Genomic DNA, 23,171 nt, shown 5'->3' on the forward strand with positions numbered 1-23,171 from the left:
AGCCCACAGTCTCGGAGGAGACCAAAGAGTTGGACAAGGACAGGTGGAGGCCATGCGTCCCCTGGACGTGACCCTGGCTCCTCATGGGGTGTCCACAGGTCCTGAGGTTATCTAGGGGTCATGAGGTTCCCATGAGGCTGGCTGTGGGGTGGGTATCTGGGGGTCAGGAGGTCTGTAGCTCCATCCATTGGAGGTCCTAGTGCTGCTGGATGCCTCACCCCTTGCCTGTGGCCCAGAAGAAAGGACACTCAAACTAAACAGGGGCCCAAGAAGCCTCCGAGGCTCATGGGTTCCTTGAGTCATCAGAGATGTGTGGCCTGGAGGACTGCACTTTTCATGAGCTTAAATGTTCACAAAATGTAGGGCACGAGGAACCAGCCAGGGGAGATCTCCCCCAAGGAGGCTGCTGAGGCACCAGCCCTCCCTCCCCATCCCCGTCTGCCCGGCTCTGGGGCAGTTTCGCAAGGGTGGCCCTTGGCACTGGGACCGAGCCCGTCTCTGGATGGCCCTGTGTGGGTTCCCTGGCAGCCTTGGATCAGGAAGGAGGCTCCCAGCTCCCGCGACGGGGCAGCCTCTGACTCCGCAGATCTCGGTGCCCCGCCCTCCCCTTGCCGTCGTGCTGGGCGCGTCACGCTGCCGGCACCGTCCCAACGCTTGCCAGTTCCTGGAACCCCTTCGTGGGGCAGGACCGCGCGGCCTCCAGGCGGCCTAACTGCCCCTGCCCTCCTCCCCCCAGTGGTACCCCCGGGCCTCTTGATCCGGCCTCACCGGCCTCTGCAGCCTCTCCTGGAGGCCCGTGGCTGTGCACACGCACCCCTGCAGCCGCATTCACCACCCGACGTCCACTGACCTGTCCCCCTACAGCAAGGGCCTCCCGTGGGTAGCAGGGCTGGCACAGAGGGGGCCCGTCCGTCCACCCGGCCGGCCTCACTGACCACCCGCCTTATACGAGGCCCTGTTCTGGGCACTTGGGGGCACAGGCTCCACCCAACGCCTGTCCTCATGCCACTGGCACCCCAGCATGGAGGACAAACGATGCACAGCAGTGAGTAGATTATACACTTGGAAAGTGTATGTGCTGCGTGGAAAACAGAGCGGCCGCGTGGCGGCGAGGATGTCCACAGACTCACGTTACATTGGATTGAACTGTGACCTGGGAAAGTCGCGTGTTGGGCACCTTTTCCCTACGTGGCTCAAACTGGCAACCCTGAGGGCGGGACAGAGCTGTGCTCTCTGCCCTGTGGTCACGCTGGGGAGCTGCCTCCAATGAGACACGGTAGCCCCGGGTAAACGAGAGCAGATTTGGAAAGGACGCGCGGGGGCAGCACCGAGAACCGGTCAGTGCTTCTCAGAGCGCACGAGCCGCCCCGTGGACCTGGGCGCAGGGAATCACAACCTCTGTCGTGCCGTTGCCTCAGAGGCTGGGGGCCGTGGGCCAGCGGTTCTCAAACCTCGACTTGCATCAGACTCACCGCAGGGCTGGTGAGAACGTGGTCGCCGGGTGCCCCCAGTGTAGACGGAGGGCCCAGAGTGTGCAGTTCCAAACTCGTTCCCAGGTCCCCCGGTGAGGCCAGGGACAACACCTTGAGAACCACGGGTGTAGATCATTCGGGGAGCCTGTGCACTTAGGAATTTGGAAACTCGGGGGCGTCGACCTCTCACGGGGATCCACGGTCCCGTGAGTTGCAGGCGCAGGAGCTGTCCCCTGAGTCCAGCCAGAGCAACCGTCCTCCCCGGCCCGAGGCCTGTGGTGCCGATAAGGCAGCACAGTCCACCCTAAACTCCAGGCGCAGGGGTCACCCCCTGAGGAAGGCACCTCCCCACGTGTGCCCGAAGGTTCCAGCCCCCAGCTGGTCCCTGAGAGCTGAGGCCAGGGTGGTGGGCGCAGTGGCCGCATAAACCCAACTGAGCGAAAACCATCGTAGGAAGAACCACTTTAGAGGTGACCCAGCTTCTTAGACAACTGAATAGATAACATGGGAGGAAAACTCTGTTCCAGAAAATAAAGGGACAGAGAGAGCCTGGCGAGACTCCCCCTGAGGCAGAGCCTGCCGAGGCCCTTCTTGCTCAGGTCAAGGTCACGGGGTGTTTGGGTCAAGATGGTGCCCGGGGACAGTGATCTCCCACGCCAGCCTCTGCTCACAGCCTCCCTGCCTCCCTGCCTACTTGCTTTGACTCACTGCTGCTTCTCTCTTTCCTAACTATCCTTCGTCTTTCCAGATGCAGGACGCTATGGGCTACGAGTTACCCTGGGTGTATTTTGTCAGTCTGGTCATCTTTGGATCCTTTTTCGTTCTAAATCTGGTTCTTGGTGTGTTGAGCGGGTAAGCTGACCGTTTCTGTGTCCTCTTTACGACGCAGCTGAGCAAGGCCCCAGGTCCCTCTGTATCCGTCACCAGGCCCAGGAGAAACAGAAAACGTCTCCATTCAGCCAGGCCCGCTGGCCATTGGCTGGGCAGGCCATTTGGCCTCTGATGACCTAGAGGCCCCGGTCCTGGTGCTGCCTGGTCGGCGTCGGGCCCGGGGTGGGCAGGGCCATGCTCGGCTGCTCTTGGAGCTGTACTAACTGTGATTCCATTCTTCCAGGTCAATGATGCCGTGGGAAGGGACTGGCCCTGGATCTATTTTGTTACACTAATCATCATAGGGTCATTTTTTGTACTTAACTTGGTTCTCGGTGTCCTTAGCGGGTAAGCAGGACCAAGGAAAAAGGTCTTGATTTTTCCATTTATTTCACTTACTCTTTCTGCTTTTCCTGGCTTTATTCTTTTTCTGACTCTGATGAACCTGGGACATGGGGCCACCCCAGGAGCCTTGAAGTGAATGTCCTTGGCCTGGCTGGGCAGAGGTCAGAGGCACAGGCCGAGCCCACTGGTTTGGGCTGCAGTGAGAGGTACCCGGGCCCACCTGTCTCCTGCCACCCGCCCACCCCAGGCTGTCCAGGAGGGCAGGATGCTTCTCCAGGGACCTCATAGCAGCCAAGCCCCTTGGGTGGGAAGGGCTGGGCAGAGGAATTGGAGGAAGATGCGTGGGCCGAGGGCTTCTGGCCCGCGTAGCAGCCTCGCAGGTGGGTACCTGCCCTATCTCTGCAGCCACAGTCCAGGGCAGGCTGGCAGTGAAGACTCAGGTCCCCTTTACCCAGAGTTGACCGGGCCAGGGTACCAGGAGTTTGAGCTAAAATGCAAGTAAACAAAGCAGACTGAAATGCTCATTCTCTTTGGCTCCCATCACAGACCGGGCCGTCCATCTCTGTATCCCTCCTCTGAAAGAAAGGGCGCTCAGCTGTTTGAAGCCATCTATTACTGGAGCACAGAGGAGATAGAAGCCACTTTCCTTTAACTTTGTCCGCTTGGCTCCAAGTGCAAGGCCCGCCTCATTTCCGACTTTGCTCGGATGAAGTTAAAACGTGGCCGAGGCAGCCCGTGGCTGGGGCCCGAGGAGCCCCGGGCGGCCACCTCTGCACCCCGGGCCCACTGGACGCCTCTTCAGCCCACTCTCTTCTTCCTGAGCCCCCACCAGCCATGCAAGGCCATCCCCTGAAGGCTCCCAGGGACACTTTCTGCCTTCGCCACGTGGGGAGGGGCAGCCGCTTCGTAGCCTTTCCTCCGTCTCTGCGGACGTGATGTTGGGGACAGTCGGGCGAGGGAGGAGGACGTCCCACCCCCTCCTGCCGCAGCCCAAGGCCTCGCAGGAGCGCCGGGGTCAGCCCTGGAAGTGGGGGAGGGACAGAGTCCGCCTCCATCCTCGCCCCTCCCCACGGGGGTGCTGTCAGGGGCTCCGTCACACCGGGCCTTTGCCGCGAGCAGCTGCACGGGGACTAGCACCTTCCGTCAGGGTGATAGTGACACACGCAGGCCAGCAGATGCCCCGGTCAGCTGCCTGGAGGGTGGAAGGATTTCCATTTCTGTGTCCGACACAAGAAAATGCCCTGTTTATAAGGAGTCGTCAGGAAGAGCGTTGAAAAGTCAACCTCGTCACCCACTCAAGGCAGAAATTTGGATGCTCCAGGCAGAAGGTTTGTAAATGTTACTCACCCATCTGACAAAACGGAGATCATAATCCCAAGTCCTCGGTCGCGGGGATAGTAGAGCGAGGTACCTCCCGTCGAGTCCTCAGCACACGGCAGTGCTGTCCTCACTGGGATCGCTGGTTACTCCAGGGCTGTCAGAGCTGAGATTACTGAACAGGGTCGTGGCAGGTTAGACCTGCTCCGCCCTCTGCTTCCAGACACGAGGGGAGGGAGCCTGAGACGCCGCGTGGCTTGTAGGGGTCCCCTCGCCGGTCACTGTCAGCACGAGACGCGGCCCAGCACCCATCTTCCTGCCGCTGCCCCGCAGACGGACGTTGAACAAGCTGGACCTGTAACACGCCAGGGTTCTGAACCTGAAAAAAAGTGGTTCCATGTTCTCCCTGCAGAGACAAGGAGCGAGTCTGAGCAGTGAAGCCCCCCCAGGAGTCTGAGGTGGAGGCTGAGGCCTCGACTACGAAGCCCCCCTCGAGCAGAGGGTCTGCCTGGTCATCCTCGGCTCCCCCAGCGGGTCCAAGTGGGGTCAGAGGGCGGCAGCGCTGGGGGCAGGCAGAGTGACCTTGAAGGCCCAGTCTTGGTTCAAGGGAGAGCAGGTGTGTGGAGCCTGCTGGATTCCAGAAACCTGGTCTAGTCTGGGCCTGAGAGCCCAGCCCTTGCTCGGGGTCCCCGGGCCCTCCTCACACCCGCTCCTGCCCCGTTCCTCCCCACGTTGCTGGGGAACATCTCCCAAGGCTCCCCCAGCCCCGGACACCCTCTGCCCGGCGTGAGCAGCTCCCCTTCCCGGCCTGTCCAGAGGGCTGGCCACGCGGTGAGGAGGCCCAGAGCCAGGCTGCCGTCGGCTGAGCACGCGTGGTGCTCGCCCTGTCTCGACAAGTCAGGGCAGCAGCGTGGTCGTTACCCTGGAGCACAGCCGAACGCCTCTTCACCCAGCGGCCAGCCTTCCAGAAGCATTCGGAACCCTCTCAGCGCTCGCGGAAGGCCCATCTCAGGGGTGGCGCCAGCGGTCAACAGCTCAACAGCAGGCCCCGGGCTCGGCGTCTTCGGAGGATGTGCTCCTCTGCTGCCCACGACACCCCCGCGAGTTGGGGCCAAGCGGGCGTCCCCTCCACAGAGGAGAAGAGTGAAGGTTACATGCGGGAACTCCCCCAGTTCTCACTGGTGGGGCCTGGAGGATCCGAGATTGAACCCACGCAACGTGGACCCACGGCCTCTGTCCCCATCCCTCAGGCTCCGCCGTCCCCAAGCCCATCGGCCTGGTTAATCCCGTGTCCTCGGAGGACAGCCACGACCTGGGAGGAGACGGGTGGGAACCGCAGTAAGGACTGTCCCAGAGGAAGCTGGGGAGCCCCAGCCCCGCAGGCTGCGGACAGGTACTGAGCTGGGGGCCAGCAGCCCTGCAGACATAACAGCCCTTGAGGGAGAACAGAGCTCCCCCAGCAGCACTGCAGTCTTGGAGCATTTGCAGCTGGGGGCCGACACCCTGCGTCCACCAGTTAAGGGTATTATTGTCGTTTCAGAGCCCAGCACGGTAACTGTCCTCGTGAGCTACACCCTGCTGTCACCGAGGAAGGGCTCAGCTGTGCTTGGGGCCGTCTGCTCAGGAAGGCAGGGAGAGCGACACTCTGCAAAGCCTCCATTATAAAGGCGGAATTCAGAGATTTGGGTCATCAGAGGGACGGCCGTCCTTGGTCTGGAAACCCATTCCTGCTGAGCCTGGAGGCATCCGTGTAAATGTGCATCTCGTGGGTTTTTTCCAGACGCTCCCACAGTCATCATCTCTTGATCCTGACATGTCATAGGGCTGATATTAGTCACATAAGAACCAGATTATATGACCTTCTCCTCCAGAGACCGCAGCCTCTCGCCATGAGCATTACAGTGACGGCAGCCACAAGGTGCTGGAAGCTGCACTAGAAGGCGCCATCGGGTGAAAGTCCCTGGACCCTGGACTCTGGTTACTTTTTGGTTTTAAGTGGTTGCAAACAGAGAAGACATGTGTCTTCAGGTGACAAGGGGCCCGGGACCTCTTAGAGGGTGGGCGCCCAGCTCCTGTTCCCCCGGGGAGGTGGGGCAGAGGGCCTGAGGGTGGGCATTTTACAACCTGAAACCCTGACCACGGGCCACAGTTAGGACGCTACATCCAGGTCCCGAGGAAGCAGAAGCGCCCGGACACACCGCCTCGTGGCTGGAACAGGGGAGACGCGCATGATTCCTGGAAGGCTTGTTCCACGAAGTGCCCACCAGCCCTGGATTCGTGAACACCGGCCTCTGCCCTCAGGGGATGTGGGGTTAGGTTTCTGCAAGACTCTGGACACGACACTGCCGTCAGTACACAAGCTGTCGTGTGTGCGCGTCTGTGTGAAGTCGCCTCGTTTGAGGCACGGTGTTGATCCGTTCGCACCAAGCTCTCAATCCACAGCCCGTAACTCAAGCCTGGATTCCGCTTGTCGGACACACGGATTTGCCCCGTGAGGCACCTCGCAGCCCTCGTGCCCTTAGGGTCACAGACTGCATGGCGGCTCCATGCTCGGGGGCCGTTTTAATCAGAAAAATCACAACAGAAAGCTCAAAATGCGGAAATGGGCTGTAAAAAGGCTCTTGTTCACAGTATGAGCTGCACCACCAAGGAGGCGAGCGGCCCCTCGTCCAGCCTCAGCCGGGAACGTGACCCCAGGTCCCGCCTTTCTGCACGTCCGCAGTGACCGCGAGGGCTCGCAGTGTGGATGGCGTGACGAAGAAGGCCTAGTGGGGAGGCGGGTCTGCAGACGCGGAGTCCGTGGGTGACGAGGACCAGCCACATCGGTCACCGCGGGGCCTGGAGCCCGGCCGCCGCGCCGACGGACCCTTCACGCGGCCGCCCTCTGCGAGCTGTGCCAGTGCGCACCCGGCCCGGGCCCTCCACCGCGTTTGTCCTGTCGGCCGTTGCGCACATAGGACGTGCTCCTGCCTTCACGCAGACCCAGCGCGACTGACCGGGCAGCCGGTTCCAGCCCCTGGGCCCAGGCCGCGTGGGACATCCAGCGAGGGGACGAAGAGAGCGGGGCGCTGCCGCCCTGCACATCCCCGCTGCGTGGAGCCCACAGAGGGAGCCCCTCACCTCCCCCCGGCCCGGGCCAGGCTGCGCCCCACGCTCCGCGGGTTCCTGGCCCTGCTGCCTCTCGAAGCCCCTCACACCCCAGGAAATCTCATTTCCTCTTCTCCCAGATGTCTGTCTTGGTTCCCAGAGGTCGTGGGTTACGGGTGGCGAGCCTTCGTTCCGCGGAGCAGATGCTGTGATGCACGGCCGGGTCAGCTTCCCCGGCTCTGGTCTGATCCCGGCTCCAGGAGAAGCACAGCCTCTTAGCTACTCAGTCACCCTTCCACCCGAACCCGCTGCACAAGGCATGGAGCTCTCAGGCGTGTGGAGGTGGAAGGGCACTCAGGGGGCGCCTGGATCTGCAGTCTGGGGCCTGCAGGGGGGCCCCGCTCCGTGAAGTGACTCTCTGGGTGGCGAACCGCAGCCCCGGGAGGAGTGGCGGGTGCGGAGAGCTGGGGACTCTCTCCGGGCCCATCCGCCATGGAGGCGAGTCCTCCGTCCACACTGTCAGCTGTCAGTGCAGCCCCTTTTCCCTGGGAAGGAAGGGATGGTGCCACCAGCTGCCAGGAAGCCCAAGAAAGAGCAGGTTCAGTCCGATTCGAACTGGAGTCAACCAAAGTGAAGAAGAACATTCCATCCCAACCAGAGCGTCGTCAAAGCAGCAGTCCAAGAGAACTCGTAGCTCGGGAGCCCACGGCTCCCGGTGAAAACGTCCCCCAGACCCCTTCTGGCCCGAACCTCACCATAATGGGTCGCGGCTGAGGTCTGTGCTCCTGCCGCGGCTACAGTGAATGCAGATCCTGGACAGTGGGCGCAGGGGCTCCGGGGCTGAGCCTTCCTGCCCCGTGGCTTGTCAGCGTGTCCTTCCGTCCACGGGACCCTTCCATGGAGTGTGTGTCTCGTGCAAGGAATCCCTTTCAGGTGGACTCTCCGGCCTCCCACCCTGAACTAGGCCTCAACTGCTGAAGGAAGGAGGAGTCACGTCTCTAGGAAGAAACCAAGAGGCCCAGTGCATCCCCCCAACACACACACACACACACACACACACACACACACACACACACACACACACACACACACCAGGAGCCCCATTTCCCAGAGACTGGAGGTCAGAGGCAGGCTGCTCCTATCTGTTTCGGAAGAAAAGGCACATCCTTGCTTTGAGAGTGAGAACCAGCCTCCCTGACTCCCCTCTTGGCTGTCCGGTCCCTCCTGGCTCAGAAAGTGAATTCAAGGTCAGAGAGAAATTAAGGACAGAATCATAGAAAATAGGAAAGAAACAGACACTCTCCAAAATTCTTCAATACGCTCTTCTTCCAGCAAATCCCAGCTTAATCTTAGTTTCTACTCATCATTGCTTTAGCCTGAACGCCTCATTTAACTTTTATATCATCTTGATTTCATGCATTTTTCCATTCTGATTAGATTTCCTTTTTAACCCAAAGGGCTCCCCCCAGGACATTTTCCTGTGTCTGGAATCCTCTTCTGTCTCCCTCCATGAGGGAAAGGACATCCTCTAGAGTAGAAACCCCTCCAGGCTTGCTGAACGGGGCCGAAGGAACCCTAGAAATGAGAATGGGGGGTGAGGAGGTGAGGTCTCCTGGGCCTGACATCACTGTTGTCCTGGAAAACATTAACGACTGGCTCTTTGCGGGGAAGAGCCCTGGTTTGTGACATTGGACGATTTCCGCGGTGTACGTATCCCAACCGTGGCCGATTTTGAGCCACCGAGGAGGCATCAGGGTTGGCAGAGCCAGTGCGGGGAGTGGGCTTCAGCTCGACCCCAAGTCCTCATCTCCCGGGGCTATGGCGGGGGTGCCGCCGGGTTACTGCTCGGAAGGCCTTTCCGGGTCATCGGAGAACGTTGGTCATGAAGAGGTAGAGCTTGCCTTCGTGGCCCAGGACGCAGGGCAGTGGATCCGGTCCACCCACCGTCGAGCCCCGAGTCAGGCAGCGCCCCGCCCCAGTGACTGCGTCCTCCTTCGTGAGAGCAGATCAGACCTGGGACAGGGGGCACGGTCTGTGCAGCGCGGTGCGGCCGGCGGCTTCCCGTGCGAAGCAATTAACGCTTTGTTCTTCTTGTCCGTCCGCCCTCTCGCCAGAGAGTTTTCCAAAGAGAGGGAGAAGGCCAAGGCCCGGGGCGACTTCCAGAAGCTGCGGGAGAAGCAGCAGCTGGAGGAGGACCTGAAGGGCTACCTGGACTGGATCACGCAGGCAGAGGACATCGACCCCGAGAACGAGGACGAGGGCTTGGACGAGGAGAAACCCCGAAACAGTGAGCGGCCTCCCCGTCTGGGGCTGGGGTCTGGGCGAGGCGGGGGCGCGGCGAGGCGTGGGGGCTTCCCCCCACCTCCTGACGGTGTGGCCCCTGTAGCCACACCGGGCTGGTGGGTGGCCGTCCTTCTCTGCTCTCAGAAATCAGTGCCACGTGTGGAGCAAGGCCTGCTATAGTCCCCCTAGAGCCTCTGGTCCTGGGACGAGGGAAACTTTGCTCAGTTGGGCTCTTGGTTTTAAATCCGACATCCTCCTCCCAGCTCCGGCTCCCTGGGCCGGGGGCGGGAGTCCTGCTCCAGGCTTATTCACACGGGACCATCTCTCCCCCCACCACCACTGGAAAGCAGGCTCTCCCCCCGCCCCCTTTCCAAGGACCACTGCACTTTCTCAGGGAAAAGAGCCAAAGGTTTCTCTCGAGGAGGCTAGATTCAAAGATCTGGGAAGGTGCTCAATGGGAAGGTTGGGGAAACCCAGAGGAAACTGGCAGAATAGCTTTAGGTTTTAGAAACTGATGCCAACCCCTCTCTTCTCCTCCTGCGGGCCCCCTTCCTTGGGTTGCGCACATTTGAATCGGGATGTTTCTGACCAAGGAACCAAACAGGTTAAATAGCCGAGATGCTTGCTGAGCGGGGCCAGGCAGATAAGGGCAGGAAGCTAGAAAGGCTCCCAGGCCCAGAGGGAGGAGAGAGACCCGCTGAGGCTCCGGGGGCTGACGGGGAAGCCGGGTGTCCATCGCTGTGTCCTGACAGAGGCCAGGAGGGCGCAGGATGCGTGTGTGCACGTGTATCCCGACGCGCGTGCGGATACAGTGGCCTTGGGCGTGGGCGTAGATTCTGCCAGTTGTGTTCATGCCCCCTGGCCGGGTTCTGTGTGTCCCTGCTCGTTGGTACCTGAGCTCTAAGTGGGAATCTAGGAGGGGGAGCAGGTGGAGAGAGAAGGAAGGCGACTTGGATGTGAGCAGAGAGCAGGCCCGCCTCCATCGGTTCAGAGATGGATCGAATACAGCCTTCCACGACCTGCCTTCCGATAACTCTGCTCAAGGAATGAACACAAGTTTAAAACACACACACAGCCAGGGACTGGTAACAAGGAGGCCTTCACGCTCTGCTAAGGAGTTTTTGCAAGTTGGACGACAAGGCCTTAGATGGATTAGAACAGTGAGCGGCGATGCTGCTGAGAATCTTCCTGGAAAGATGCTGGAAGCGTCCATTCCACTGCTGACGGATCGTGGATGGGGGATGGTCCATGGCACCCAGCGGTCTGTGACTAGTGAGCCGGCCTGGGAGCCTTGTCGACACCTGCTGCAAAGCACAGGAGCCGGCTCTGAGCTCCGGTCTGCACCCTGGTCATGGTGGAGCCCAGCTCACCACGGATGGTAGGAGCGTGTCTCTTACATGTTCATAGAAACTTGTGTGTCCACTGCTCGCGCAGCACTCGGTGGCCGTCCACAGAGACACAGTTATCCTGCTCTTTTCTGAGGACAGGTGTGCTGCTTCCCTGTCCTGCCCTGATGGAGAATTCTTTGCTGCTGGAGCAGATCAAGTGGACGAGGCCCATCTAGCCCCTCTTTCTGCCCGAGCTCTGGGAAGAGCACGATGTACTGCCTGCCCCAATGGACAGAGTCTCTGCCAGGGTTCTCACGAGCCCTTATGTGGATGAAGTCAGTCTGAAGCCTGGCGTCCCTCCTTGCACTCGCTCCTGGTGGCTGCAGGAGCCTGGGGTCTGCTTCTCATCCTCAGCCCTGCCCTCAGAGGACAGAACGGAGCCTGCCGCCTTCCGTCGTGGACATGGTGGTGGGCCGGTTCTGGGGGGAGGGGGCCAGGGACTGGGCATCTAAAAAAGCAAGACAGAGGATGAAATAGAAGCACGTGAGGAACTGAATGAGAGACGCTTGGGTATGGAGCCAGGAGGCATGTCCAGAGGCCGGGGCTGCAGGGAAGTCTGGTCAAGAGCAGAGTGGACGAGACGGGCTTGTTAAGGGACTGGCCACTTAATAGATTCACAGAAAAGGTGGGCCCTTGGCTCAGAAACTATATTCTGATCTTCAGAACTTTGTAGTTTGCCCTTTGAAACAAATACAAGGGAAGAAATGCTGCTATTAATGATATGCGTTTCTATCAAAGTAGTGTCTTTGCCTTTGAAAGTGCTAAAAGATTACAATACAGTGTATTTGCCAGTTCTCTTCCGCTCAAAAATTAAGTCGTCTTTTGAGAAAAGAGGGAAAAGGGTATCATCACTCTTGACCAGTGGCTCTGGCAACTCGTGCTTGTGCCCCAGGCAGGAGCCCCATAGGCACTTAGGAAATGCCAGCTGTCGGGCGCTGGTGACACAGGGTGGCTCCAGTGCGGACACAGTTCAGTGACACGTCCTTACGTGGTAGCTGAGCTCACCCACGGGGAGCCCAGTTATTCATTTTTCGAGGAAGAGCTACAGATGCCACTGAGGCCGTAGAAAGAACAGGGCTCGGGAAGGCAGCAGAGAGTGGGCATTGTTTGAGGTGTTTCTCTAAGTAATTAGAGTCAATGAGTTGGCCAGTAAATTATATAAAAACTATGTTAAAGTCCACTCAGTTCATTCGTCCTTCCACCCACCCATCCATCCATCAGCCAGTTAAAGGTCTGCTCTGTGTCTGGCGCTGTTTCAGGCCCTGAGGATCTAGCGATGCACCAAGTCCTCAAAAATCCCTGCCCTCGTGGAACGGGAATCTCTTCTTTCTTTCTCCTCCTCAAGATCAAAAAATGCCTGGATTAAGTATCTGTACACATGGGAATCTCTCTCTCATGTTGTTACGACCATTTCCATGCAGCCCCAGTCCTCGAAGACAGACATTTGTGCAGATGAACCTGGAAAAGACAGACCGTGGAACCAAAACACTTGAGTTTCCACACAGATAAGCAGGTTAAGTATTTTTCCAGCATATTTAGTTCCGTTTGCAGGAGCCCCTCTGCAATCACCGTTTGCCAGCAGAGCCGCTTGGCCACCGCCGCCCTGCAGCGTCTGGGGTTACATGTCATTGACACACGGAGACTTGAGGGCCTCCAAGAGCAGCAGGTTGCCCACAGAAGGGCCCTGTGGGCCTCGAGGGCGGTGATCTGAACACCACTGGTCTACACCGGTATACATGTCAAGGGCACGTGCATCATTATTTGAGCTTTTTTTTTTTTTACAATTTAATTAGTACAATCAGTTTTCCTTGGACTTACTCGTGGGCATGGCTGCCAAACGCCTGGAGTCCTGAGACTGCGTCCCACCAGCACCCGGTCAGACGGCGTGAGAAGGACACTAGCAACGGTTTTTTTTGTTTTGTTTTGTTTTTTTTAGTTACTCTCTTTTTATTTATTTATTTATTTATTTGGCTGCCTTGGGTCTTCATTGCTGCGCACGGGCTTTCTCTAGTTGCAGAGAGCAGGGGCTGCTCTTCGTTGTGGTGCGTGGGCTTCTCTTGTTGAGGAGCACGGGCTCTAGGTGCACGGGCTCAGTAGCTGCGGCTCGCGGGCTCCAGAGCACAGGCTCAGTAGTTGTGGGGCATGGGCTTCGTTGCTCCGCGGCATGTGGGATCTTCCCGGACCACGGCTCGAACCCGTGTCCCCTGCATTGGCAGGCGGATTCTTAACCACTGCGCCACCAGGGAAGTCCCAGCAATGTTTTTTTCCCCGACTCCCTTCTTACTTTGGACCCAAAGTTATCGTGTTAGAGGCCATCCTAACCCCACACCCTGTGGGGAGAGCAGACGCCTCTGCTGCCCTGCCCATCGGCTTTAGCTCGTCCTAATCCAGCACTAAAACGTCAGCGCTGGAAACCGCCGCAGAGATCAGGTGGGGAACAGCTCGCCTGGGCTGGTGATGAGGTCCGTTGGGGCTCAGAGGCAGCGCAGAGATGAGCGGCCCGGGGGCCCTGCAGTGAGGCTGTTTCATGGATTCTTCTGGGCTGGTGGGAATGACTCCCCAGGGTGGGTACCAGACACCCACGTTGTATGCAGACGCTCACTCGGGAATTGGTCAGAACAAGGACCCCGGCGGGGGTGGAATCTCCGCAGACAGCCATCCACCGTGGAGCAGTCTGGCTGTTCTGCTGTCGGGCCCATGACTTTGTAGACACCAGTGTCCCAGCCTGGGTGCAGTGGAAGGGCCCCCGAGGGCCACGTCGAGCGTACGGTGAGAAGCAGGTGTCCTGACCCAGCCTAGGCAAGCCGGCCTACGCATCTTAAAGCAAAACCAGCTCTGGGGAGCTTGCCAGCCGGCTGTAGAAACCACGGCCATCTTCCTTGGGGGTGGAGTAGCTTCTGGAAGGAAGGAGGGTGTGAAAGCCACACAGTAAAGGGAAAGCTGGCAGCCAGTGGAGCGAGGGCGAGACCTTCTCATTCACATGCTGTCCTCGAGGCCGTCGTTCTAACCCAGCTGGTGTGGAGCTGCTCTTTGGATCCCGAGGGTGGACAGTGGGTGAGGGTCGGCACCTGCGGGCTCTCCTGGGCTGGAGCGCCGAGGCGGACAGGGCGGGGGCGCGAGAGGGGACAGCACAGGGACAGTCTCGTTTCATCCTCCCCAGGATTGTCTCCCATGGGCACGGACGCCCCCTTTGTAGATGGGGAGCTGGGCTCAGAGAAGGTAACATGTCCTGTCCCACAACTTGTATGCTGCCCCTGACCTCGGGGATGTGGGCGTGAGTCCAGCGCTGCCCAGACCCCTCCTCAGCCCCGCCTTTCGTGGTGCAGGGACCCCCCTGCCTCTCCGGCCAGAAGCGGCTGGAAGAGGTCCCTCTAACCCCTTCGTCGCAGCATCTGTAACACCCTCAGTCTAACGTGCAGAGCGGGGTGGACGGAGGGAAGGAGGGCTGGGCGGGGGGTGGAAAATCTGACCTTAAACATTACCCTAAAGGGCCCTGAGTGTGATTTTAAAAGCAGGGAGAGATGAGCTTTATGATTGTAAGGGCTGTGTTTGGAGCGTGAATGGGAGTCACGGCAACATCTTGCTCAGGCAGAAGAAAGTTCCCTGAGGTCAGAAGCCGCCCGCCTGGAGTGGTCTAAGGGCAGCTGTGCTTGGACAGGGGGCACAACAGTGGCCCCACCCGTCCGAGTTTCCTTCGGTTCGGGACTCCTTGAACTTGGTTAGAGGAGGGTGTTGGTCAGCCAGGAGGCCGCAGGGAGGGGTGCTCCAGGGCAGCGGCCAGCCCCTGTCCTGCCCTGGCGTGTGCACCTGGAGGAATGTGATGTAACCACCTTCAGTGCCGCGGGGTCATGTGGCCGCAGGGTCACCTCGGCGGAACCCCTGACGGTCCCAGGATCCTGGCACGATGAGGGGGGCGGGGCTCCAACCAGCAACAGCCTCACCATGGGGGCTCATGTCACCTCCCTGAGGCCACCAAACCCACTGGCAAATGGATCCGCCCACTCAGCCCGCCCAGATAGCCACCCAGTAAAGCGCTGCTGTGATTTTCTTGTAGAGTTTTGCAAATAGATGGACACACCCGGGGGCTGAAGGTAGCTCCATGGAGGCACTTGGGGGTGAATCGGCCTGCATCTCCCTCCGAGCCGCCCCCTGATGACCGGGGCTCAGCCCGGAGCACCCTCGGCTCCGCCCCCACCCCTCCCTTCCACGTAGACCCTGGGAGAGAAAAGCCCCTGTTGCGTCAAGACACGGTTTCTGTCAGAGGCTGTCCGTGGAGGAGAGGGTGACAGCTCCCGCCTCTGTCGCCCTGCTGATGTGGAGAGTTATCACCTGGGGATGGAGGGGGATCAGTCAGGGCTGGGGCGCGGCCGTACCAGTCAGGTGGGCTAAGTGCTGTACTAAGAAAGTCTCAGCCGCTTGGTACGGTGAAGGGTGCTTCCTGCTCCTGGTTCCATGTGGGTCGAGTTGGCAGGAGGGAAGTTCACCTCCCCCCGGCCTCAGAGGTTCCGCGGATCCCCGGCGTCTGGGCAGGAGAGGAGGGAAGCAGAGGGCGCTTGGAGGGCCCCGGGGAGGATGTAAAGGACAGGCCTGGGAGAGTGGGCATCGCCTGCCACTGGCCAGAACAGTTTGCAGCCCCCATAGCTTCTGGGGCGGTGCGGTGGGGGGGAGACGGACACAGTCTAAGTGACCAGGGGCAAAGCAGCCGGGGGAGGGGGCGTGGTAGACACGAAGCCACATCTCTGCTGCCCACAGGTTGGTAGCAGCTCTCGAGGCCAAAGGGATGAGAAAGGAGCTGCAGATGTGAAGTGCAGAACAAGTAAGCGGGGAGGAAGGACTTCAGTTTCGGGTTTTGGGGTGAAACCGAAGGTCAAGCTGGAAGGGGGACTGAGACTGGTCCCAAACGGCCTCAGGTGTGGACTTTCTCCTGTGGGCTCAGCAGAGCCACCAAAGGGATCTGAGCAGGGGGACAAGTTCACCGTGGGAAGGTCACCCGGCTCCTTTTGTGGACAGTTGGTTGGGGGTCAGGGGGCTGGAAGCAGGGGGACCCAGGGGTTCCAGGGGCTGACACAGCCTGAAGTGGGAGTCACAGCGGGAAAGATGGCTCTCCACTGATGGCCGGTGTCCACAAGGAAGGGACCAGGGCCAGCAGGGCCCAGGTGTCTTGGGGATGTGCAGCTCGGGCTGTTCTTGACCTTGGGATGCAGCAGAGCCCGCCCCCAAGGGACCCCCGGGAGCTGGTGTGTCCCGTCTGCTTGGCCGTGGGAGCCCTTTGCCCCGCACTGTCTCTATCCGTGACTTTACCCTGAAAGGCGCCCTGGGTAGAATCCCAGTGGCTCCCCCTGATCTGATCCCTGCCCTTATGACTCAGTGGCTGATGGAAAAATAAGAGTTGAGTAACAGGCCCCAAACACAGGGCTGTGAGGGCTCCGTCCTTCTGGGTCACTTCATCAGATGGATGTGCCCGGGCCTCTGTGGCAGCTGCAGAGCTGCCAGGAGAGCTCTGTGCTTCCGTGGAATGGGAAGGACCCCATCGTCTTAAGCAGCGATCGTACCTGCTGTAACTCGGGGCTGGTGGCACTTTGTGTTTGGGCCTCGTGGTTCGAGGGGCAGGGCTGGGGCCGGGTCGGGAGCAGGAGACCCCTGCCCTCGGGGAGCTGCCCCGAGGAGGGTGGTCCCGCAGGGGGGGGACGGACTCTCACACAGGAGGCGAGTGACGGAGTGAGGCTGGGCAGAGGCAGTGGGGAGAAGCACAGCTGGCGGCGGGGGCCACGTTAGGTGTTGCTCCTGCCCTCACGGGGCTGCTGTGACACATTTCCACAGACGGGGCTTAGACGAAGACATTGGCTTCCATGGCTCTGCAGGCCGGACGCCCGCGATCAGGGCCCAGCATGGCCACGTTCTCAGGAGGCCCTCTGCCCGGCTCACGGACGGCCCGCTTCCTCCACAGATGCCTGCTAGTGCTCTGGCCTCTTCTAAGGCACGAATCCCATTCAGAAGGGCTCCACCCTCATACCCTAATCGCCTCCCGAAGGCCCCACCTCCAAATACCATCGCACTGGGATTAGGGTTTCAGCACATAAATTTGGGGGGACACACAAGTTCAGTCCATCGCAATGATCTTTCTGTACCCCTGTGCGAGGCCCCGGATTCCTGCTGCAGCCAAGTGCGCGGCTCCCTCAGCATCAGAAACCACAGAATCCAGCCGCCGTGGGGAAACGCGTGGCCCCCTGTGAGTGCAGGGACATGGGGGTGGGCGCTGGTTGTCATGGGTCTGCTTCCTGCAAGCCTGGCTCATTTCTGAAGACAGACAAGGGCAGGTTTTCCTCTTGTTCACAGTGCTTACAGATCGATCCACTTCCTCTAAACAGACACGTAGGTGTCAACACTGTCTCAGGACAGATCACACAGCGTGCTCAGAGGTAGCCCAGCCAGAACCTGGCAGGCCCTCCCAGAACACAGCAAGCAGTTTTGCTCGTGTCCAGACCCCCCGACTTTAAGCCTGTACTTGGACTTCACCGCAAAGACCGTAAACTTTCCTCCTCCTGCGCCTGGTCTGGATCCACACCGGGTTGAGGGTCAGCACACCCCTCCTCAAAGGAGAGGATGAGCAAGAAAACTGTGCTTGCCCTTGAGACCCTGTTCTCAGAATGCGGTCCCCGAGTGCACAGTGTCCTGTAGAGGTCATCAAGGAAGGCGGGGGGTCAGTAGAATGTCCTGTTCCCAGTGACGTCCAGATAGTAGGCTAGGACAAGAAAGAAAGCCGTTTACTCAGCTTCATGAAAATATACATTTTTTGCAATTTAGACTTAATTCATATGAGTTCATCAGGCTGTCCAAACTTAACCCCTGCAAAGAGGTCTGCAGGGGAAACTCACTAGACAGAGCTGTGACGAAAGGTTTGTCCTCTCCAAAAATATACATTTGAATTTTGATAAGGTTCTTCAGTGTTAGGCTTTTTTTTTTTTTTTTTTTTTTTTTTTTTACAAAAAGTAAGGATATTAAGATATTTTTAAACGCCTGGACAGAGGAGCTTTTGATGGTTCCTAAATACATGTTCTAAAAATGACTTGCCAAGCACAACGCTGGTTTTGACTAACAGACCCTAAGTCCTGTTCAGATGGCTTCAGAATGTGCCCGATGCCGGCACACAAGCCCTCCGAGACTAGAGGTCAAGAGGAAACAAAAATACAGGCCACAAGCTATTAAAGAATGATTACAGCTGCCCTGGAACTTGTCTATGCCTCTGCTCCTGGGCTGAGATAATAGATCTGTCTCAGAACTTGCTGATGAGATGAAAAGCCCTAATTAGATGCTTGACAGGCTGGCCTTAAGGGGAAAAGCCTTTGTGTACCTTCCCAATTCCAAGCTTCAAATCAGCTGGCCCAATCCTTATATCTCATTTCAGTGACTCATGAGATAGGATAATGGTATCCAGTATCAGGCCAGTCACTATGCTAACAAAATTCTCTGAAAATAGCACATGCACCCACACCAGGCACGTATGCTCACACATGGGCAGGAAGAAATTGAGGACCCCTTTCCTGACAGCAACGTTCAGAATTAGAATCTCATTGTGTTTACTAATACTTGCTCCAGCCAGTGGGTCCATCTAGGACAAGAAGCGTGGTGTGATGTCTGCTGTGTGCGGCAGAGACAGAGGAAAAGATCGGTGCTACCACCTGGGTGGGGGGGTGGGGGGGTAGGCATCTTCTTGGTGCGAAAAGTACGGCCAGCGGTAGGGGGTCCCCGCCTCCTTGCCCGCGGCTCCTTCCACGACTGTGCAATGACTAGGAAGCTGAAGCTGGTTGGTCGCTGACCGTCAGGCAGAGCATCCTAGGTTTTCACCAAGAAGGCCCCAAGCTTCAGTAAGACTTGTAGAGCTTCTTTTTGAGCCTCTTAGGTGGTATAAAATCATTTCCATGAATTATAATTTCCATAATCCCTTAATGGATGAATTCTATCCATTCGTGAAGTCGCCCCTTGATTAGAAGCGTTGCGAGCACAGCAGTAGGAGGTGAACGGCCCTCATCCTCTCTCCTACCTGGAGGCCAGGGTTTCTGGTCTGCACAATCGTGCTGTTTTTGTAGACCGAGTAGGGGCCTGAGAATGACAGGCCACCTGACTTCCAGGCCCTGCCCACTAGCCGATGGGCAGGTTGCCTCTCTCGGTTTCCCTGTTTGTAAAAGGAGGGGTCGGATTAGACAGCTGCAGAGTCACCTTCCAGCTCTGGGTTTTGTGGCTGTAGTTGGAAGTGGACGCACATTAGCTTTTGCTCTGGGTCTCGTGCAGGATCCCCTGAACCCTGGAAGCGAGCTGCTCCTTCTGAAGACCCTCCCAGAGCCTGGTCCACCCTGCCCTCCTGCCTGGAGAGCCCAGCTCCGCCATCTGCCTTCGGACCCACCCTGCTCCCAGCTCCTCGGGCACCCGTCCCCTTCTCCCCTCCCGCGCTCATGCCCCTCCTTTCTGCTCCCACAATTCCTGTCCCACACCTGTGTCACGGCACTGATGTACGTGACCTGTTGTACCTACTTATCCATCTTATCCCCGGCTGGGTTGGGTTGTGCACCTGGAAAGGGAGGGAAGCTTTGCATCCCCATCACTATCCGGAGCCTGGCAGATAGGCCGTCAGTGCATATTGGTTGGAAAAGGGTGGAAATTAATGGAGAAAAGGGGGGTCCTGGCCTGGAAGTCTTGGAAATTCTGCCATTGGGAATGGCAGATGACCTGGACCTGCCTTGTGACCATGTCAGGCTAAAACCAGACAGGACCAGACCTGGTCCCACAGAGGCTACATAACGAATCAGACACACAAATTCATTTTTCATCTTCCGTTGCTTGGCTGTCAACGCTTCTCTCTGACTTCTGGGAGAACACGGTGTTGTCTGTTCCTTGGTGTTCTTCACGGACTCACCTCTTCTCCCCGTTCTTCTTCAAATACATCCAGAGACTTGCCGGAAGTATCCTTATTTTATTTTTCTCTCAGCGAGGTCAGCTAGCCAGCTCCGCATGGCAGTCGGGGAAAGGTTAAGAGAAGACCCAGAATAACTTCCCAGCTGCTTCTTTAGGACCGAAAGCTGAATACATTTAAGGCTTGAAAAGGTCAACTCCCTTCCAAGGGACAGGGGTTTGATGTCATCCCTTATGGTCTTCGTGGTAACGCTCATTCCATTCACCGGCAGAGATGGAGATTTACGGGCTAAATGTTATCACCAGCTGAGGCTTAATGAGATCTCAACTGTAGCTCCTGGATGGAGTGGAAAGCAGCCATTTTGGTAATAAATAGAGAACAGCATCTAATTTGTAAATTCCTCTTTCTGTTGCTAAGTTTAATCAGATCAGTGAAACTGGAGGGAATTGTTGACGACCGAAAGTTATTTTCCATGCCTTAATCGGGCCAGGAAGCATTACTCCTAATAGAAGTGGCATGCTTCTCTGACAGTGCTAGGGGATGACATTTGTCATTAGACTAACCCAATTGTTGCATATTAAAAAATATGTTTACCCCAAATCTATTTAAAAGCAAACTGGAACTGAGGCCACATATCACTCTGCTACTAGTGTCACTGGTTCAGAGAAGAAACATTCTTTCCAAAGGAGCTACAGACCTCTGCAGCAGTGCCATCCCCAAAGGGTCCACGGCCCATGAGATTTCATCTTGACCAAACAGAAGCATCCAGCGTACGGCTCGGTGGACCACCGTGGTGGCCAGGTGTGGTCACAGGCTCTCTGGCACGGCCGAGAACAGGTGGAGAGGATACAACACAGTCTCTGGCGGGTCCTGGCTTCAGTTTAGGGTTAAAAAGGAGAATTAAAGGGGCACAAAAGGGGGGGATTAGTGCAGCTCTCTTGTGTCCAGTCATGCTTAAATCTTTTTCATGAGTAATCACAGTTTTTTTACAAATTGTCTTCTCACAAATGTTAAGCATTTCTAGGGCAGTGACCCTGTCAGGGTAGGTGACTGTCAGCACACAGTAGGGACATCATGAATATTCATGAATATTCGTGAATATTCATCACTTGGAGGTGATGCCCCAAAGGGAATGTGATAACTGCAGCCCACCTTGGGGAGCGGCCGAGAACACATGCATCATCACCAATCAGTGCTCAGACTGCAGGTGACCTTTTAGATACAAAACAAGCGGTCCTGAGGTCCTTCTCTTGGACCTGCGTTTTGCTTTTTCATCCCCAATAAATCCATCCAGCGTCTGGGCCTTGCGCGCACAGAGAATTGTTACTGATGAAGCACCTCCTCTGACCTGTATTACCTTTGGCCCTCACTTAACCCTCCAAGGTCGGTATTATGGTCTCGGTTTTTTAGATGAGGAAGGTGGGGCTCAGATGATTTTTCCAAGACAAGACAACCAGTAGGAGGCTTAGCCTGGTCCCACACCGAAGCCTGTCTGGCTGTGGAGACCACCCACTTCCTCTTTTGCCAGGCAGCCCCTATGGCCTGAAACACCTGGTGACAGGAAGGGGGTGGGGGGACGGGGGACCTGGTTCGTGGGCTCAGCTCTCCTACTCAGAGCTCCGTGACCTCGCACAAAGCCTTCCTTCCCTGGGCCTTAGTTCCCTAATATGTGAAAGTGGTGCTGACATAACCCCGGCTTTCTATAGATCCTTGAGCCCCCGCTGGCCCTGCCTTTCTTCGAGTGCTGTGCTCCGGCATCATGGGGGCTGGGCCAGGGAGGGAGTGTCCTTGTTTTGCAGACTCTGGTTCTCTCCCTCCCGGCCGGGCAGCCGGCGGCCAAAGGGGAAAGTGCCCCCCATCTGAGGACTCCTCCCGGCCTCTCCCCGCCCCTGGCAGCTGACCTGTCCGCGCCCTGACAAACGTGGTCTTTGCCTTGAAGGCATCCAGCGGTAGAATCTCAGCGCTGGAAGGCATCCCAGAGGCTCTCCCCACTCACATCCTCATCCTGTCCCCCACCCCGCCGGTCTCCTGTCTCCTCCCACACCCGGCCAGCCCTGCAGCCCCTCTGTCTCCACCCTGCTGACCTCCCATCTGCCGGGGGCTCGGTCTCCCGTATCGTGGGAATAAAAAATAGGCTGCATCTTCTTTCTGCTTCCCCAGATCAGGCAAATTATCTTCACACCTCTTTTGCGAACCATCAGTAAAGGGTTTCTCCTGCAATGCGATCACCAGAAGTAATAGAGCCGCTTGAATCTGCCCAAGTCCCCCCGCCAGCCCCCTGACCCTGCTCACTTCGTGGACCACACACGCCCCTTCTCGCACGATAAGCCTGTTCCACATCCCACCCTGCCCCCGCCCCCTGGTGCCCCGTGACACCGTTTGAAAACCAGAACTTCTGTGTCCTTTCCTCCCCTCTGGGTTTCCTGGGCCACTGAGCCCACAGCGCGAGCCTCATAGGAGCCAGGACCCCGAGGGGAGTGGTGTCGGGCAGCAAGGCCCAGGCGACCCAGGTTGGCCCCCCTTGAAGTCATTTCTGACGTGGGCATCCCATGTCCTGCCAGCACCTCTGGGCCTGTGGCTGTGGAGACGGTGGTCCCTGGTCCCTGGGTTTCCAAACCATCTCTGTCTTCTAAAGAAGAGCAGTCAGCCTCTCCAGCAAGCCCAGGTCTCCTGAGAAACTCTGGAAGGGTTCTAAGATTAAGACTTAGATAACGCCTTTAATGGGGTTCAGGCCTCAGAGGGCGGACCTGGAGGGCAGGGCGGCTCAGTGGAAGGAGCCCGTGTGAGCTCACATCGTCCCGTGTGAGCCCGTCCGCTGTCCTCGCCTGTGTGCTGTGGGGCAGGGTCCCCTCTGGCCCTCGTGGGTCACCCGGCCGCGGGCCTTCCCGAGTCGGCACTGGAGAAGGAGGGCCTCGAGCAGGGCCAGATCCGGGAGGCAGTGAGTGGACAAGGCGAGTGGGCATCTCCTGGTCCCTGAAGGCAGCCAGGCCGTCGTGGGGACGTTTCCGACGTGCGGGGAGACTCTTCGCCCTCCACCCCTTTGGTCCTTGTAGAACCAACCTGCTGAGCAGGCAGAAAAGACTTCCTGTGTTTGGAGACGGAGACCAGGTCCCCTCACCACCACATCTAAACCAAACCTTCCCGGTGTCTTCATAGAACATGGGCTCAGTCTTCCCCGTCCCAGAACTTTACCTCGGCCACCCCCGTGGACGTGGTCCTGATGGGGCTGGCCGGTGCGGGAGGGGAGCACGGCCCACAGGGCTTTGCCCAGAGCAGGGTTCTAGGGGGTCCTGCCATGCCGCTGAGAGCGTCTCGAATGAGCCGTGGACCACTAAAGTGGCGGGAGAACCGGGGCCTGCATCCTCCCCACGGCGCGGAGTCACCTGACAGCCGCCAGCGGCCGACGGGCAGAGCCGGGAGATCAGTTACAATAAAGGACATCCTGCCAAAGGGGCAAGTCGGGGGGTGTTCTGACCGCTGCCCTGAGCTCCTCCAGGGATG

General features: G+C 58.1%; 1 protein-coding gene across 1 annotated transcript in view; it reads left to right on the plus strand.

The window, feature by feature from the left end:
• The window catches only part of CACNA1C (calcium voltage-gated channel subunit alpha1 C), a gene marked incomplete at its 3' end in the record, with an annotated part of 148,632 nt that overhangs the window by 13,073 nt on the left and 112,388 nt on the right, over positions 1-23,171 (plus strand). Inside the window, exons 3-4 of the mRNA XM_079714279.1 lie at positions 2,221-2,324; positions 9,206-9,378. Coding sequence (XP_079570405.1) covers positions 2,221-2,324; positions 9,206-9,378 — 277 coding nt within the window. The remainder of the gene's footprint in view (positions 1-2,220; positions 2,325-9,205; positions 9,379-23,171) is intronic.

Source organism: Hyperoodon ampullatus (genome assembly GCF_949752795.1).
Source record: "Hyperoodon ampullatus genome assembly, chromosome: 11".
NCBI lineage: Eukaryota > Metazoa > Chordata > Mammalia > Artiodactyla > Ziphiidae > Hyperoodon > Hyperoodon ampullatus.